General features: G+C 41.3%; 1 protein-coding gene across 2 annotated transcripts in view; it reads right to left on the bottom strand.

Annotated features, from left to right (window-relative positions):
* Window positions 1-15,482, bottom strand: part of MYH7B (myosin heavy chain 7B) — a 61,052-nt gene that overhangs the window by 23,987 nt on the left and 21,583 nt on the right. For both annotated transcript variants that reach the window (XM_048496764.1, XM_048496765.1), the window contains 10 exons: window positions 13,498-13,601; window positions 11,213-11,351; window positions 9,618-9,736; window positions 8,853-9,002; window positions 7,378-7,548; window positions 5,538-5,717; window positions 5,315-5,444; window positions 3,426-3,499; window positions 1,311-1,398; window positions 534-651 (listed from right to left, as the gene is read on the bottom strand). In XM_048496764.1, coding sequence (XP_048352721.1) covers window positions 534-651; window positions 1,311-1,398; window positions 3,426-3,499; window positions 5,315-5,444; window positions 5,538-5,717; window positions 7,378-7,548; window positions 8,853-9,002; window positions 9,618-9,736; window positions 11,213-11,351; window positions 13,498-13,601 — 1,273 coding nt within the window. The remainder of the gene's footprint in view (window positions 1-533; window positions 652-1,310; window positions 1,399-3,425; window positions 3,500-5,314; window positions 5,445-5,537; window positions 5,718-7,377; window positions 7,549-8,852; window positions 9,003-9,617; window positions 9,737-11,212; window positions 11,352-13,497; window positions 13,602-15,482) is intronic.

Here is a 15,482-nt window from a genome sequence, read left to right as displayed (position 1 = left end):
CCGTCTGCCCCTGCCTATTGTCTACAAACACTTGGTGGGAGCCAGGAGAAGGGTTAGCGGGCACTCTGACATCCAGGAGTCCATGCTGGGGACCCCTGATCTGGAATTTTGCTGGAAATGTCACAGATTCACTATTCACAATTTTTCTTTCCTCTCTGTATATAAAGATCTTGCTGGCTAATGATTCACTTCACGCATCTGATGAAGTTGGCTCAGACTCACCAAAGCTCATCCTATTTTTAAACATTGCTCAATTTCTATTGTATCTTCCCTCTCCAAAAGAACCATGGGAGCTGTCATAGCATGAAACCCAGTTTTCAGCATCCTCACTTCAAGTCAGGATTTGGAGGGGGGGAGCCATGATAATTAAACTGACATAAAATTATATAAAGTTTGTAGTAAGCCCAAAAAGTTTTGCTATTATAGGGATTTCACCCTTGCAATCATGTGGAAATACACACAATGTTTCTTATAGCTATCAGGGGACTGAGAATGACCAGTGGCCAGAATAGGTGAAAAGATAGCAGAATTACCGCTGCTTGAAGTCAGCATAGAGGATCCTGTTCGGAAACCCTTTCCTACAAATGCGGATACCTTCTAGCACACCGTTGCACCGCAGTTGATGCAGCACCATGAAGGGATCCATGACACCTGCACAGGACAGAAGGGAATCTGTGTCTCTAGGGACCTCTCATCAACAACAACTCTTTATACTTAAAAGGAAATGAGGAACCACTCAAAATAAAAAAAAAAACATACTCCTTGACAGAGCTAAAGAGGTAGAGAAATAAACACATATGGTGTTTATTGTATTAAATTGTTGAACTAAAATCAATACACGGAAGGAAGGAAGAGTAGCGGGAAAAGAAAATGAAGGCCCCTTCCGCACATGCAAAATAATGCGTTTTCAAACCACTTTCAAACAGTTGAAAGTTGAAACAGTTGATTTTGCCATTCCGCACAGCTTCAAAGAGCACTGAAAGCAGTTTGAAAGTGCATTATTCTGCATGTGCAGAATGAGCCTAAGAGATCAGTGTCTTTACAGCCAGATTTTAGCACATTCATTCAGCCACAAGGTTTACTATGTTTAGGGTTAAACTATCAGAGACTTTTAGTGCAGTCCTAAACAGAATTAACCCCTTGCTAAGCCCATTGACTTCAAGGGCATAATTCTGCTTATTATCACACTGTTTAGTATTATTTATGACAAAGAAATAGGTTTTTAAACCTCAAATTTAAAAACAAAACAAAATTCAGACTTTCCCCTGGCCATTTGTCACAGACATATCCTGTTCTTTGTGATTGTGTACCTGGGGTCTTTGTTTCATTGGGAATTATGCAGCGGACAAAATGGGGCTGGGTGGCACGCAAGTTGGTCATCAGTTTGTTCAGGTTCTCCTGTAAGGCAGATATTTACAGTTAAACAAAGGGCAGCCCAATTTCCCACTACATCTCATTACCTGTTCTCTGTTCGGCAAGAGGACTGTTTATTCAAACTCAGGAGATGGTATTATGAATTTTATATCTATATCTGTCCATATCTATTGATATCTCTGTATATCTAGATTGATCTATTTCTATGCCCTGGGTCTTTGTTCAACCTCTTCTGATTCAGGAGGAAGAACCAGACTCTGCTCCCTGCCATTGTTCTTAACACAGAGAGAAATGGCCAATGTTAGGACAGAACCAGTAAAGGCTCCACAGAGAAGCACAGCCGTCAAAAAAAAATAGGCATGTTTTCATTGGACATTAAATAGGACAAGAGCTGACTGCAGACTGTGACTAATCATGCAGAAAGAGCCAGGTAACATTTGTCCAATCAACACCTCTCCAGGTATTTGGCTTTAGGAACATGCATTTAGGAACATGCATGAGATTTCTCCTTTAAAATTTATCCAATCTTCTTTTGTCCATGCCATACTATCATACTCCTATTCTTCACTGGCTTGATTTAAGATTCCAGTCATGTGGTTAAATTTCAAGCTGTGCTCCAGCACTGTAAGTTAGCTCAGCTAGAAAGAGAGTAATTGGGGGGGGGGGGCATGGGAGGGAGATGGGGGAGGCTACAGGCAGTCAATATATGAAGTTATACTGAGTCAGACCATAGTTCAAGTTAGTCACTCTACCCTAGCAAGCAGGGTCTCAGGCGGAGCTAAGCAATGGCATAGTGCCAACGGTGCGGGGGTGTGACAACCCAGGCACACACTGGTGCAGAGATGTGGTGGGGGCATGGTGGGGGTGCAGGGCACACAAGTGCCCCAGGCGCAGTTCCCCCTCGCTCCGCCCTTGGAGCTGTCCTTCTCACCCCTTTAATTGGAATTGCCAAGAAATGATCCTGAAGCGTTCTGCATTCAAAAATTATGCTTTACCAGTAGGCTGTGTTCTCTTCCCATGCTGCCATAAGTAATAGGTCTATTGCTCTTGAAAACAGGATGCATCTTTTACTGTGCCCTGGCCTGGATGGCCCAGGCTATCTCGATCTCATCAGATTTCAGAAGCTAAGATGGTCAGCCTTGGTTAGTTCTTGGATGGGAGACTACCAAGGAAGTCCAGGATAGCTACAGAGCAACCACTTCATTTCATCTCTTGCCTTGAAAACCTTTCAGGGTTGTAGTAAGTCAGCTGTAACTTGAAAGCACTTTCCACCACCCTCTTTTGCTTGAAATGGGTGTGCCATTATTACAAGTAGCTCAGCCATTTACATCACATCCTTCAGTATAAAAATCTCTTATCTCCCATCAATGGATCAGAAAATATGCTCCAGCCTCTATTCTTTCAATCTGCCTCATTTACTACAGGATAAGAACATTCTAGAAGGGTCTGGTGTCTAGAAGGCTCTAGGAGACACCTGAGAGATAGATACTGCCAACTGGTTCTGTGGTGGAGTGCATTATGCTCCTTTGATTCTCTCCCAGGACAGCAAAGGCAGAGGGCTGGAGTTCAGACTCCTGTACAATCCACACTGGTTTTCTTCTTCCCAAAGGTTGTCCTTCCCGCAGTCAAGAGTGAGGAGAGAAATAGCACAGACTTAAAGTGATGTTCAAGTAATAAATTATCTAAACATCACTGCAAGTCTTAACTGCCTCTCCCTCAGCAACAGAGATACCATGTAGCCAGGAACCACGTAGCACAGATGCAGCATTAGCGTATCAGTAAGCATTTTCCTACCACAAAGGGAACCCCATTCCTCCCCATGCTAGAACCTCTCTCATTCAAGTATGAAATTATGATGCTGACAAGACAGTAAGAAATGGATTGTGAGAACAGAGGTTCCCTGCAAAGCAGAATACTCTGAGCTACAGTGCCAGTCTCTAGTAGTCTTAGTTCCTTTCTAGGGTTCAAGAAAGACCTAATAGCTGGGACAAGTCCAGTTTGCCCAGAAGTACAAATGGGATTCTGTTGGATCTAATTAGTGATTTGCTTACCTTGTGCAGCTGCGATACAGTTTGGAATGAAGCAGCCTTCTTGCGTTTCTCTTTGCCACCTGGCCTGACTTCATCTGCCAAATGCAACATAGAAATTATTATTGTTATAGAGATAGTCATTTAGTTCAGGCTGACAAGATTTAGGAGATAGCACAAGCTTTGTGGAAACTACTGGCTATTCTGTTTTGTAGTCTTGAACTGTTTAAGAGCACTGCAGTGATTTCTTGCTGATAGAATTGATAAGAGTGATGTCGTTGACATGTTGTATTTACCTGTACTATTACCAGTCATTTCATATTTGAGTTGTTTTTATTTGCTGCAATTAGAAGTCATCTTGATCATCTTTTTAAAGAAAGGTGCGAGGAAAATGTCATAAGCTAAATAAATTGGTTGATCAATTAACAGGCCCAAGGAATTATCTGAGCAGTACTTCAGTTGTCATTCCATTTCTAATACTAAGCTTGGTTGATAACTAAACAGAAAATTGCCAGAGTACTCCTTGGACACCACTCTCAATTCCTTCCAAGGAGGCAAACAAACAAATGCAGGGAAGGAATATAAGAGTGCAAAAATGTATGGACGGAATAAAGGAGAGTATTGTTATCTGCAGTTCACCTAAATGCAATAGTTTTCAAATGGTCCAGAATGTTGAAACTGAAGGACTTTGAACTGTCTCTTAAGCTCAGCCTTCAGAGGGGACTTGACTATAGAATCAGACAGGCAGAGGGGACAAGGCACTGCTTTCTCTACTGCTCTGACACTATCCTTTTCATGTGTAGATTGCTACTCTCAGTGAAACCTCCTTCCTTCCGGTTTCTTCACACAACCTCCTTCCTTCTGGTTTTTTCACACTTCCCACAAGCACACATACTTCTCCAGCTTGTAACAGTGAAGGCAGGACACAAGTCCCGTATCTTCCTCAATCCTAGTTAGACAGACTAGATTAGAAACTCTATTCACTTTCACTGCCCATATCCTGCCTAGAAATTGGGTTGCTACAATAAACATAGTACGTTAGTTTGAATAGACAAAGGACTTGGAGTTATTTTGTTCTAGCACACACAGGGATTGAATGGGGCTCAGCTACACATACATGAAAGCCCTGTGCACTCTGCTAAATTATTGGATCTAGAATCTTAAGGGACCAAGTTCCTTGAATTCTAACACAGAAGGGTGTCCAAAATATGTTTTTCCACAGGTAGTTTTGAGGAGAGGCATAATCTTTTTCTTTCTTTCTTGATTGGGACTACAGTGTAGTTGGACCAGGCGTTCTTGTTTCCCCCACCTTTTCAAGTGCTGAAAGATCCACGTGGCTGTTTCAGGATCAGGTCCTCATGGTGTTTTTAAATCATCTGGAAAATGTCAGTGGCATCTTTGGGTCTAATCTGGGGATGGTATCATATCAAAGACCGCTTCTGCACATGCAGAATAATGCACTTTCAATCCACTTTCAATGCACTTTGCAGTTGTGCGGAATAGCAAAATCCACTTGCAAACAATTTTGAAAGTGGATTGAAAGTGCATTATTCTGCATGTGTGGAAGGGGCTTAACTGAGTCCACAAAAACTCCATAACATAATCATGAAATTTGATACATTTCAGTTCCTACTTCATAAAACTCCTTCAGAAGAGAGATATTTTCAGATATGTGGAAATGCTACATTGTAGTAGTATATAATAATATTTTTGATTACCAGCTGCTAGGGAAAAACATGACTCCTGACCCTACTTAACGTTTAGGTTTCCTGGAAACATCAAATTAGACACTATAAAAATGGGATGCTTTACTAGATGTGCTTTTGGTATGAACCAGCAGGATTCTTCTTATGTTCTGATGTATATTATGTATAGCACCATGTAGAGTGAGCAAAGAGAGTGATACAACTCACCTGAAGAGCCCACATAATTCTCATACAAGGCAGCTAACAGCTTATTCTGTGATTTTTGGAAGATGGCTACTACCGTTTCATTCAGGGGGTCTTTATTCTTATCTAGCCAACCAACAATATTGTAGGGTACCTGCAATCAGAACAAAGCAACAAGTAATAGAAGCAGAACACCGAAAACAACAGACAAAGGCCAGAATATGGTAGCCAGGACTCCCAAACATACCACTCCTGCATAGTGCACCAGCTCAAAGTGGGCTTCATATTTGCGCTTCTTATCAGGTCGGGGCTTTTGGAAGTTGGGTGATTTCCCAATGTGATTATCATATAGTTTGGCCTTGAATGACATATCAGATGCTTTGGGGAACATACACTCCTCCTCCAGAATAGACAGGATTCCCAGTGGCTATAAGGAAAGGAAATTGATCAGGAGAAAAGTTTCAGGTGATATTAATTGTTTTCTAGCATAAGAGGCAAAAAGTATAAGCAGTCATCACTGCCGTTTATGGCAGATACTCATCAGCTTTAGTTGGTATTTGCAAGTGTCTTTCACAACCAGTCATAAAAGAGTTAACATCTGTTTGTATGTAAACAGGATGCTGAGGTTATATTGTAATGAGCTGGCCTGTTGATTAGTGTTGGGATTTTGCAAGTGTCTGTCACAACTCAGCTGTAAAAGCGTGAACTGTTTGTACGTAAACAAGTTGCTGAAGTCACTGTTCATGACCTGATCTATTGATTAGCTATTGGTCAGTCAGATAGCCATTGCTTACATGTTAGTGAGCACGCACGTCTGAAGTTATAAAGTTAACTCTGTTTTTTGTTTTTGTTTGAGCAGATGCGACACCAGCACCACCACAACCATGAGCACAAGACAGCAGGTAGGTACCAAGATGTAACCAAACGTACAGTAATACAGATGTGTAACAGGAAAGAAAGGGATTCCTTATTTTGTCTCCATGTAACCCTCCCTTTATAGTTAATAAACTCAAGTATAAAAAGCAACTGAGAATCTCTCTCACTCTCTCTCTCTCTCTGTGTATGTATGTATGTACATATGTATATATGCATACACACACACACACAATTGGCTATTGGTCAGTCAGATAGCCATTGGTTACATGTTAGTGAGCATGTACATCAGAAGTTATAAAGTTAATTTGTTTTCTTTGTCCTAGCAGAGCAAGATGTAGTCTTAAGTGTACTGGTAGTGCTATAAATATGTAACAGAACGGAACAGCATTTATTTGTTTTTACTCCATTTAACCCTACCCTTTAAGTTAGGAAACTTTTATATAGAGCAACTCAAAGTGTCTCTATAAGCATATTCCAACAGTTTTTGACCATTGTAAATGGTCCATAGTTATCACACAAGGTATAACACAAGACATTTAGCAATATGGCCTATTCTTCCAGGAACATACCAATAGGGTCCTTCCCCATCATTCAGGAGGGGATTTGATTTTTCAGAATAACTGGCTGATTTGCATGCACCTTTATGAAGCAGAATATTTATCCCAGTTTATGACAATATATCATTCTCCCTCCAAAATCATGTGGTGTAGTATTCTTGTAAAAGCAGTCCTGTGTTATAGGGCCACAAGTTGCTTATATTTTGTTCTAGCATTTCCAAAGTGGTATTAATAACAAGGAATCACTTTCACAAGACCACAAAGATTCACTTTGTGATGACTTATCCTTCCACCTCAGACACTATGGTATGCATCTATTTTTAAAGGTGTTCTTTCGCAGCAGAATACATTGCATTGTGGTGCATTATTTCGAGTGTCCCTGGGAGTGAATCTATTTTGAGCATTAGAAACTGCTGGTCATGGAGAATGGGACCAGCTTTCAGTCAGAAATATAAAGAACTGTAAATGTAGCTAAGAAGAAGAAAAGGACATTATTTTACTGTGTTGTAAAAGGACTGGCCAGCTACTGTTGCTCTTCTGGTAAATTGATTAGAAGCAAGAGGACACCAGAACTGGATTTTATAACATGGGTATGCCTCACCCCTTTCAAGGACATCAGCCTGTATGTCCTGCACCATAATGCCTCAGCTTTACCTTTTCAATCAGATCAATACAAGCCTGCAAGTCCAGGCCAAAGTCAATGAAGACCCACTCAATCCCTTCTTTCTTGTATTCTTCTTGTTCCAGTACAAACATATGGTGATTGAAAAACTGTTGCAGCTTCTCATTTGTAAAGTTGATACACAGTTGTTCAAAGCTGTTAAACTGCAGACAAGAAAGTAAAAACCTGAATGCTTCAAAACATCCCAGTTCATTTATTTTGGGTATCATCAAAGGCTTTCCCACCCAGAATCAACTGGCTATTGTGGGTTTCCTGGGTTGTGTGGCCATGTTGAAGTTTTTTCTCCTAACGTTTCGCCCTCATCTATGGCTGGCATATTCAGAGGTATTTCACAGTGAGATATGACACAGTGAGAAATGCTTCTTACTGTGACATTCCTCTGAAGATGCCAGCCAGAGATGAAGGTGAAACATTAGGAGCAGAAACCACCAGATCATAGCCCCACAGTCCAGAAAACTCACTACAGCCAGCTAATTTATTTTATTTTATTTTAAACATTGTATTTATTTTATTTTAAACATTTAAACAATTAAAGTGCAGTTAGCATTATAAAACAATTCAATGAAAACATACAGACAACCAACACTAGAAGGAGGGTCAATAACTATTATTGGGGATATGCCAGATGAAATAAAGAAGTCTTCACCTACTGGTGAAAGACACTGACTGAAGAAAACCGACAAATTTCCCTGGGGAGGGAGCTCCAAAGTTTTGGTGCCATGATGGAGAAAACCTTTTCTTGGGTTGCTATAGCAAGATCCAAATGGGATAAGTAAAGAGCCAACTGTCTGGCCTGGTGTAGATGAAAAAAGGTCACCCTGGGTGTATGTGTGACCTGAGCCTCCATAGCACAGGTGTCAAACTCGTGGCCCTCCAGATGTTATGGACTACAGTTCCCATCATCCACTCCCAGTATGATGCTGGCAGGGGATGATGGGAACTGTAGTCTATAACATCTGGAGGGCCACAAGTTTGACACCTATGCTCCATAGAATGGAGATATTCTTCAAATTAAGCACTGTGTCCTAAAATAAAAATCCCAAAATGGATGGAATAAAAGTATAGTGGGTTATTATCTCAATACCAATTTCAATTATTCATGATAACAGTGCAATATGTGACCCTAAGCCTCCATGCAGGGCCATTGTTTTATTGTTTGGATTTGCTTGTACAATGTTTAGGTTTTTAGGCACCTAGTAAATAGTAAACATTCTCATTATTGTTACAATATGCTGAAATCAAAATAATAATGACCTCCTTGAACAAATTCTGTAGCTTTTCACATTTGCTTCACATAGAGTGACAGTGACTTTTTTGCACTGAAAGAGGTTATGAGTGGAGTGTAACATTGTGGTTTGTAGGTTTGTGGAGAAAATAAACTGCACTAGCAGGTCTTTAGTCTCTCATTTCTCCTTGTGTAATGTATTGATACAGTTTTGAAACCTACCTCAAAGATCTCAAAGCCTGCAATGTCCAGAACTCCAATGAAGAACTGTCTGGCCAGTTTAGTGTCCAAGGTTTTGTTGATACGAAAAACTAACCATTTGAACATGCGGTCATAAGTGGCTTTGGCCAAAGCACCAACAGCATACACCACCTGTGAATGAAAACATAGCAGCAGTTCATCAGAATAGCACAGTAATGGCACACTTGTTATTCAGTTGCTGATCAGGAGCACCATTGTTTGCTTTGTGATGGTGTGCTCTGTCAGTTCATCAGAATAAATATTTGTTCTCTTCTGATGACATGACATCAGGGCTCCCCAACTCAGTTAGGTTTAGGAACTGTCAATTACTGGGAATATTGCAGTAGTATTAAATAAAGCTGTCAAGACAGCTGAGTAGTAATGGTACAACATATAAGGCAAGGTCTTTACACAACACAAACATAATAGAAAATGGGATAAATCCAAACAGTTTTCTCGCTCAATCTCATCCAATTCCCCTTCTCACTACAGTACTGAGGTTTTTAATGGGCATAGAAGACTCCTCCTGCCTTTTTTAATTACGTAAGAGAAAGTTGGATCTTTTTATTAAGATAAAACTTGGATCTAACCCAATAAATAATTGTGTATTTCCCACAAGGCTTAGTATACAAACACAGATGTGACTTGTGCAAAGTCATCACATTGCACAAGCTTTCTGCAGGGTCTACAGCTAACAGATTCCAAGTAAGATAGAACATTTGAAACCATAGTGTACCAGGTACATACCTGTTCTACATTCTGACCTTTGGTCACATATTCATTTCCAACTTTTACTCTAGGGTGAAGCAGACCCTTGATCAAATCAGATGAGTTGATTCCCATGAGGTAAGAGGCTTTATCAGCACCTATGATGGAATCACATATGAGAAATCAGGAGGAAATGAGGGGGAAAAAATAAGCTTTGTAATTTCGGCCCCTTCCATACATGCAGAATAATGCACTTTCAATCCACTTTCACAATTGTTTGCAAGTGGATTTTGCTATTTCGCACAGTAAAATCCAGCTGCAAAGTGCATTGAAAGTGGACTGAAAGTGCATTATTCTGCATGTGCAGAAGGGGCCCTAAAGCAGAGTTATACCCTTCAGCAGTAGCGTAGTGGAGCAGCAGTGGTGTAGTGGTTAAGAGCAGGGCCATTTCTCCACTGAGAAATTAAATCTAGATACAACCAGGTTTCAAAAGAATCGGCACCTTTTCATTGCAGTTTCACCCTCCCCACTGCAGTGTGTGTGTGATGAGGACATCCCCACGATAGCGTGATCGAATGCACAATCTGCTCAGTGGCTCTTTTTTCCTTGTCCTGATTGGCTGTTGCGCTGTGTTGGGGCAGGAATTTTTTTAAAAAACTTTTTTTTGTGCAGCTACATCACTATGCGCATGAGTAGATAGGATGGTAGCTGTTTTTCACACTAAGCTACATTTATGCATGGCTTCGGTACTCTTTACCCACACAGCTGCGCTGGCACAAAAGTATAATTTTAGTTTGCAGTTGGCACAGAAATCACATTCCATGCAGCCACGTTTCAACTGAAATCACATTCCACACAGCCTTCGCTGGCACACAAAAGAAGGCTCCACGTCACTACCTACGGTAGGAAAAACAAATCTAGATTCAAACCCTGATCCTCCCCACCGATTTGGATTCAGCACGTTTTTTTTAAAAGGTGCACTTTCATGCAGGTTCTGAAAAAACGTGCGATAAGGGGGAGAGGGAGTGCCAGAACCAGGATGAATCCGTGTTCAGCGATCAGGCAGTGGGGAGTTCTTGCTGAAACCTGGTTATTTCGCATGAGTATCACGCGACTAATTAACCATGGGGAATTGACCCAGGAGTACTCTAATCTGGAGGAACTGGGCTTGATTCCCAGCTCTGCTGCTTGAGCTGTGAAGGCTTATCTGGGGAATTCAGATTAGCCTGTGCACTCCAACCCACGCCAGCTGGGTGACCTTGGGCTAGTCACAGCTCTTCAAAGCTCTCTCAGCCCCACCCACCTCACAGGGTGTTTGTTGTGGGGGGGAAGGGGGGATATAAATCCAACTCTTCTTCTTCTTCTTCTTCTTCTTCTTCTTCTTCTTCTTCTTCTTCTTCTTCTTCTTCTTCTTCTTCTTCTTCAGTGAATCAGAAAGGTGTATTATTCTGTTTGGATTGCACTGCAGGAAATCCTGGCTACTAGTTTTTGGCTTGTTATTGTTATTGCTGTTATTATTGTTGTTATTGTTATAGATTATTTAAAAACAGATAATCTGATAAAGTGCAAGTTCTGTAAACCAATGCTGTATCTGTTTAGACTGCAGCAGGCAATTGTGCCAACAAGGCTCTTACTTTCAGTGCCTTCAGCTTCTGCCTGTTCCTCACGTTGCTTCTGCTTGAATTTCATGTTGCCAAATTGCATGATGGCTCCCACTATTTTATAGCAGCCATATTTCTCTTCAGGGCCAAAGCCCAGAATGTCCATGGCATGCTACAGAAAGAAACAAAGCATGAACATCACAACTGTCTCAAACTATTAATGCAAAGAGAAAAATTTTGGCATCTAGCATGGTCATCTTTTGTTAGTCCAGAACTAGGACTCTTTGGACACAATATCTCTCTGTATTGCCTCCTGCTTCTTTGTCCTTAAAAGTGCAACTATACAACAAGACATGCAATTCCTGACTGAATTCCCCACAAAAAGCTGGCTAATAGCAGCCATGAGATCAAACTAGATTTAACAGTCATTAGATATTCTTCCGCCATTTCACAGTTCAAAATTTCTTCTTTATCAGGGGTGTGGGGGGAGGGGGAATGGCGGGGAACCTTCCCAGAGAATCTCCAGCAGCACACAAAATGGCAGGTGCAAACAGTGGAAACGAAAGGAAGAGGCTCCGGTGGGAGAAATAAAGCATTTCCTGCCTGCTGGCATTTGCTCAGCAGGCAGGAATCGTCTTCAACCCAGGATGGGGTGGGGAAGGTCACTAGTTTAGCAATTTTTGAAAAACCCAGGTTGGCATAAATATAACAGGCTGAACTCATTTTGGGGAAGAGAGCTGTGTGAAGTTCTCCTCCCAAATGCTATTTTTGATGATCTAAAGGCATTATATTTATGCTGTGCAGAAGCCACCAAAGAAAAAGTTCCATTAAAGGGTATCTGGAGGAAGAGAAATGAACATTTATTATTTGAATCCTTGAACATTAAGGACCAAATTAAGATCTTATTTTGTAGCTATTTACAGCTCGCTTTCCAAATACTATTTGTAGCTTTCACTCGCTCTATTAGGAGGGAAAATGTTTTGTCTATCCTACTACTCCAGATGGACATAGAAAGCAACTGACTTATTGCTATAGTGTTAAGCTATCTACTAACTCCTCTAAATTCCCAATGTCAGTCCCCCTATACATGAGAAATGGCACCCTCTGGACTACATTTCCCAGAGTCCTTTGCTTTTTTCCGGTTCATCATCGCGAACACACAGCTCAATTATATAGTAAGATGCCATTTGTAATTTTTAAAGCCCAAAACACCCACCAGTGGCAAGAGGAGGAATGGTGACCAAGGGAATGCTGCGAATTAACGCGGCCGCCATTGCTGGCGGGGAAGGGACAGCCTCCTAGGTGGCTGCCGCCCTCCCCATTGCCTCGCGAGCTCCCAACAGCTCGCGAGGTTTCTGGCTTCACAATAGATTGCAGGGACAAAAAAGCCTCCAGCAGGAGCCAGGTGGCGGCAGCCTGGCGCCCTGGCGTCACTGGAGGAAGTGGGGCCAGGCAGCCTATTTTAGGCTGGTCTTGGCCTAAACCCTCCCCATTTTGCCAGAGCAAACACGTGTCCCACCCACCTCTCCCTATTTTGACATTTTGTTAATGCATGCCTACTTTGTTGTAGGGTTGGCGGTTTGCGCATGGGGGACTGATCTTTAGCTTGGGGGACAGCGGGCAAAAATGCCCGCTTTATGGGAACCTCATTATGAGGTTTGGGTTGTAGCAAGCCAAGGGGTAACCTGCCCAGACGTGGGCTTCTATGGCTTGCGCACCTGGCAGCAAAGAGTCTTCAGGAAGTGGCAACCGCCCATCTGGAATCTCACAGCTGCTCCTGCGTGTGATAATTTTTCATCGGCAGGCGTGCTGAGAAAAATTTAGGTGACTGGGGGACAGCATTCGTGCTGCCCAGCTCACAGATCATAAGATCAGACCCCCATGCTGCGCCTTACGCTTTGTTTTCACCTTGAACCAATTTTGTTAATAAAATAATTTTACCACACACAAAGTGATGTTGTATTTCACATTTATTTCAAGGAGGGTTATTAGCTACTTCCCTCAATCAGCAATGCAGAGGCAAGAAAACATTAATAGTGGCAAAATGAAAGCTTTACAGAGAATAGTCACTGCATGGAAGCAGCATTTGTCAAGCTGGTGGGTAAGAATACTTAAGACAGATGCAAATCAAAATGCAGGACCCAGTCTAGTCAAAATTAAGTATATTTGAGGCCCATTGGTTCCCATGGAAAAGCACATGGTTAAATGTTTCCACTGAAATTAATGGTATTCAGAACGGTTTACACCCTAGATTGTATTCAGGCTTCATAAACAAGTCTTCCTGCCTGGCTTGATTTTACAGTGAATAAAATACATACATCTGTCAACATGAGTTCTTCTCCATCATCCAGGTTATCCACAGTTGTTACACCTTGCGAGCAGAAGTGGTAGTCATAGGGGTTCGAAGACACCAAAAGCATGTCTGGAAAAAAAAGACAGGAACTGAACTTTATGCTCTGTGATATGCCTTGGGAAATAAACCCAATTTGAACTAGCAGACTGATGGAAAGAAAACAGGAACATGTTGCATCCAATCTAAGTTCACCCTTTACACAGAAGTAAGATTACAGAAGCAACTAGGTTCTACTTTTTAATACTGCAATTATTTATTAACTTGCCTTTTTTAAGTGGGTAAATTATTTCTTTGGTCATGTTGCTAGTTATTTATGCTTCATAGTGTTGTTTTTTTGCATTGGAATGAAACTGTAATAAGCAAGAAGAAATTACAGTTTTTGGTAACTCTAAGAAGGCAGCTGTATAGCCATTGTATCATCCACAACAAGGCCCTTGTGTGTTCAAATCATGGCTTTTGCCTGCTAAATATAAGCAAGCTGATTATCAGAAATTCACTTTCTATCTGTTTTTTTCCAGAAAAGTGGGAGCACCACCTAGCGCAGAAAACTGTCTATGGCCCTATTCCTCTAGCTATCTTAGGAATACTATTGTGCTGCTGACGAATTTAGAAGTGGTTAGTCCAGGTCTTGTGACCACCAGATAAGATTACTGCTCCACAGAGCTCTCCAAACCTGCCTAATAAGGAACTGTTTTGTCACCCAATAGCAAGAACATCCCAGATTCTTTAATCACATCTCTGTGGTCAGACTCGGAAAAGGGTTCACCTATATTTCCTATTTCATAGTATCTGTTTCCATGCTTGAAAAATGCCTTTGGTGCCAATCATGGAAGAAGTGGCCATGAATTGTGACCATTCATGTGAAAAGTTGCCTTCCTCTTTCAGAGACATCCAATGGGCAGCTGCTTTAATAAAGGGCTTCTCTGCATATAATGTTATTTGTAGAAGCTTTGTAGGAACAAACAATGAAGGCGGGGGAGGGTGGAATACATTTCAGTAAACAGAGAAGGTTACCAGAGTCAAGCAGTTTAATCCACATAGTTTTCCGCAGCTAGTTCCATCTAGGGTTGGCATGCTGGCCAATTGGCCAATTAAATGTTGTCAAATATTCCTTGAAGACAAGAATAATCAAGTGACTTACTATTTTTATATTATAATGGCTTCCTTTGCACAGAGCCAGGGCAGAAGTGAAGTTGCTTGTCTTCTAACATTGCAACTATCAGGGCAGAACCAGCAGGACAGCAAAAAAGCTTCTCTTAACCATTTGCTATGGATCCACGTGCATGCTGCTGTATTGTTTCTAAAGTAGTTGCTTTGAAATTTGAAATTCTTTCATTTTAAATTTCTAACAGTAGGCTCACCCAGCTATTCTAGAAATCTATAGAAATCTTACCCAATGCTTGCAAAAGTTCTGACAATCGATTACAATAACTGTAATTGCAAATGGCTACAGTAATGTAATTGTTTCACAGTAAAATAGTTTGTTTTTTCTAATGTGGTGCAGTGTTAGAATGATGAACTAGAATGTAGAGCGATCAGGTACAAATCCACTCGGCCAGGATGTAACAATAGAAAAAATGAGCACTAGGTGAGAGGTAAACAGGACAAAGTGACAGGACTGGCCAAACCCAATAACTCGCCACACAACAAGGACTGTATAATACTATGAAAGATATTATTTCTAATAATAACTGTAGTAGTACATATATACAAAGATAGCAGTGTGTCACATATACATTAATGGATAGTATTGTGGACTCCCAAAGGGGGTGCCCCCATCCTCCATTGTTTCCAATGGGAGCTAATAGAAGATGGGGGCTACACTTTGAGGGTCCATAACTTTGGACCCCCAGAAACAAACTTCACCAAAACTGGGAGGTACCATTAGGAGAGTCTCTTACTGATACCACCCAGGTTTTGTGAAGTTTGGTCCAGGGGGTCCAAAGCTAC

The sequence above is a fragment of the Sphaerodactylus townsendi genome, linkage group LG05, assembly GCF_021028975.2.
Source record: "Sphaerodactylus townsendi isolate TG3544 linkage group LG05, MPM_Stown_v2.3, whole genome shotgun sequence".
In the NCBI taxonomy this organism is placed as follows: Eukaryota; Metazoa; Chordata; class Lepidosauria; order Squamata; family Sphaerodactylidae; genus Sphaerodactylus; species Sphaerodactylus townsendi.
The sequence above is the reverse complement of the archived record's forward strand: the minus strand, read 5'-3'. Positions and strand labels throughout refer to the sequence as shown.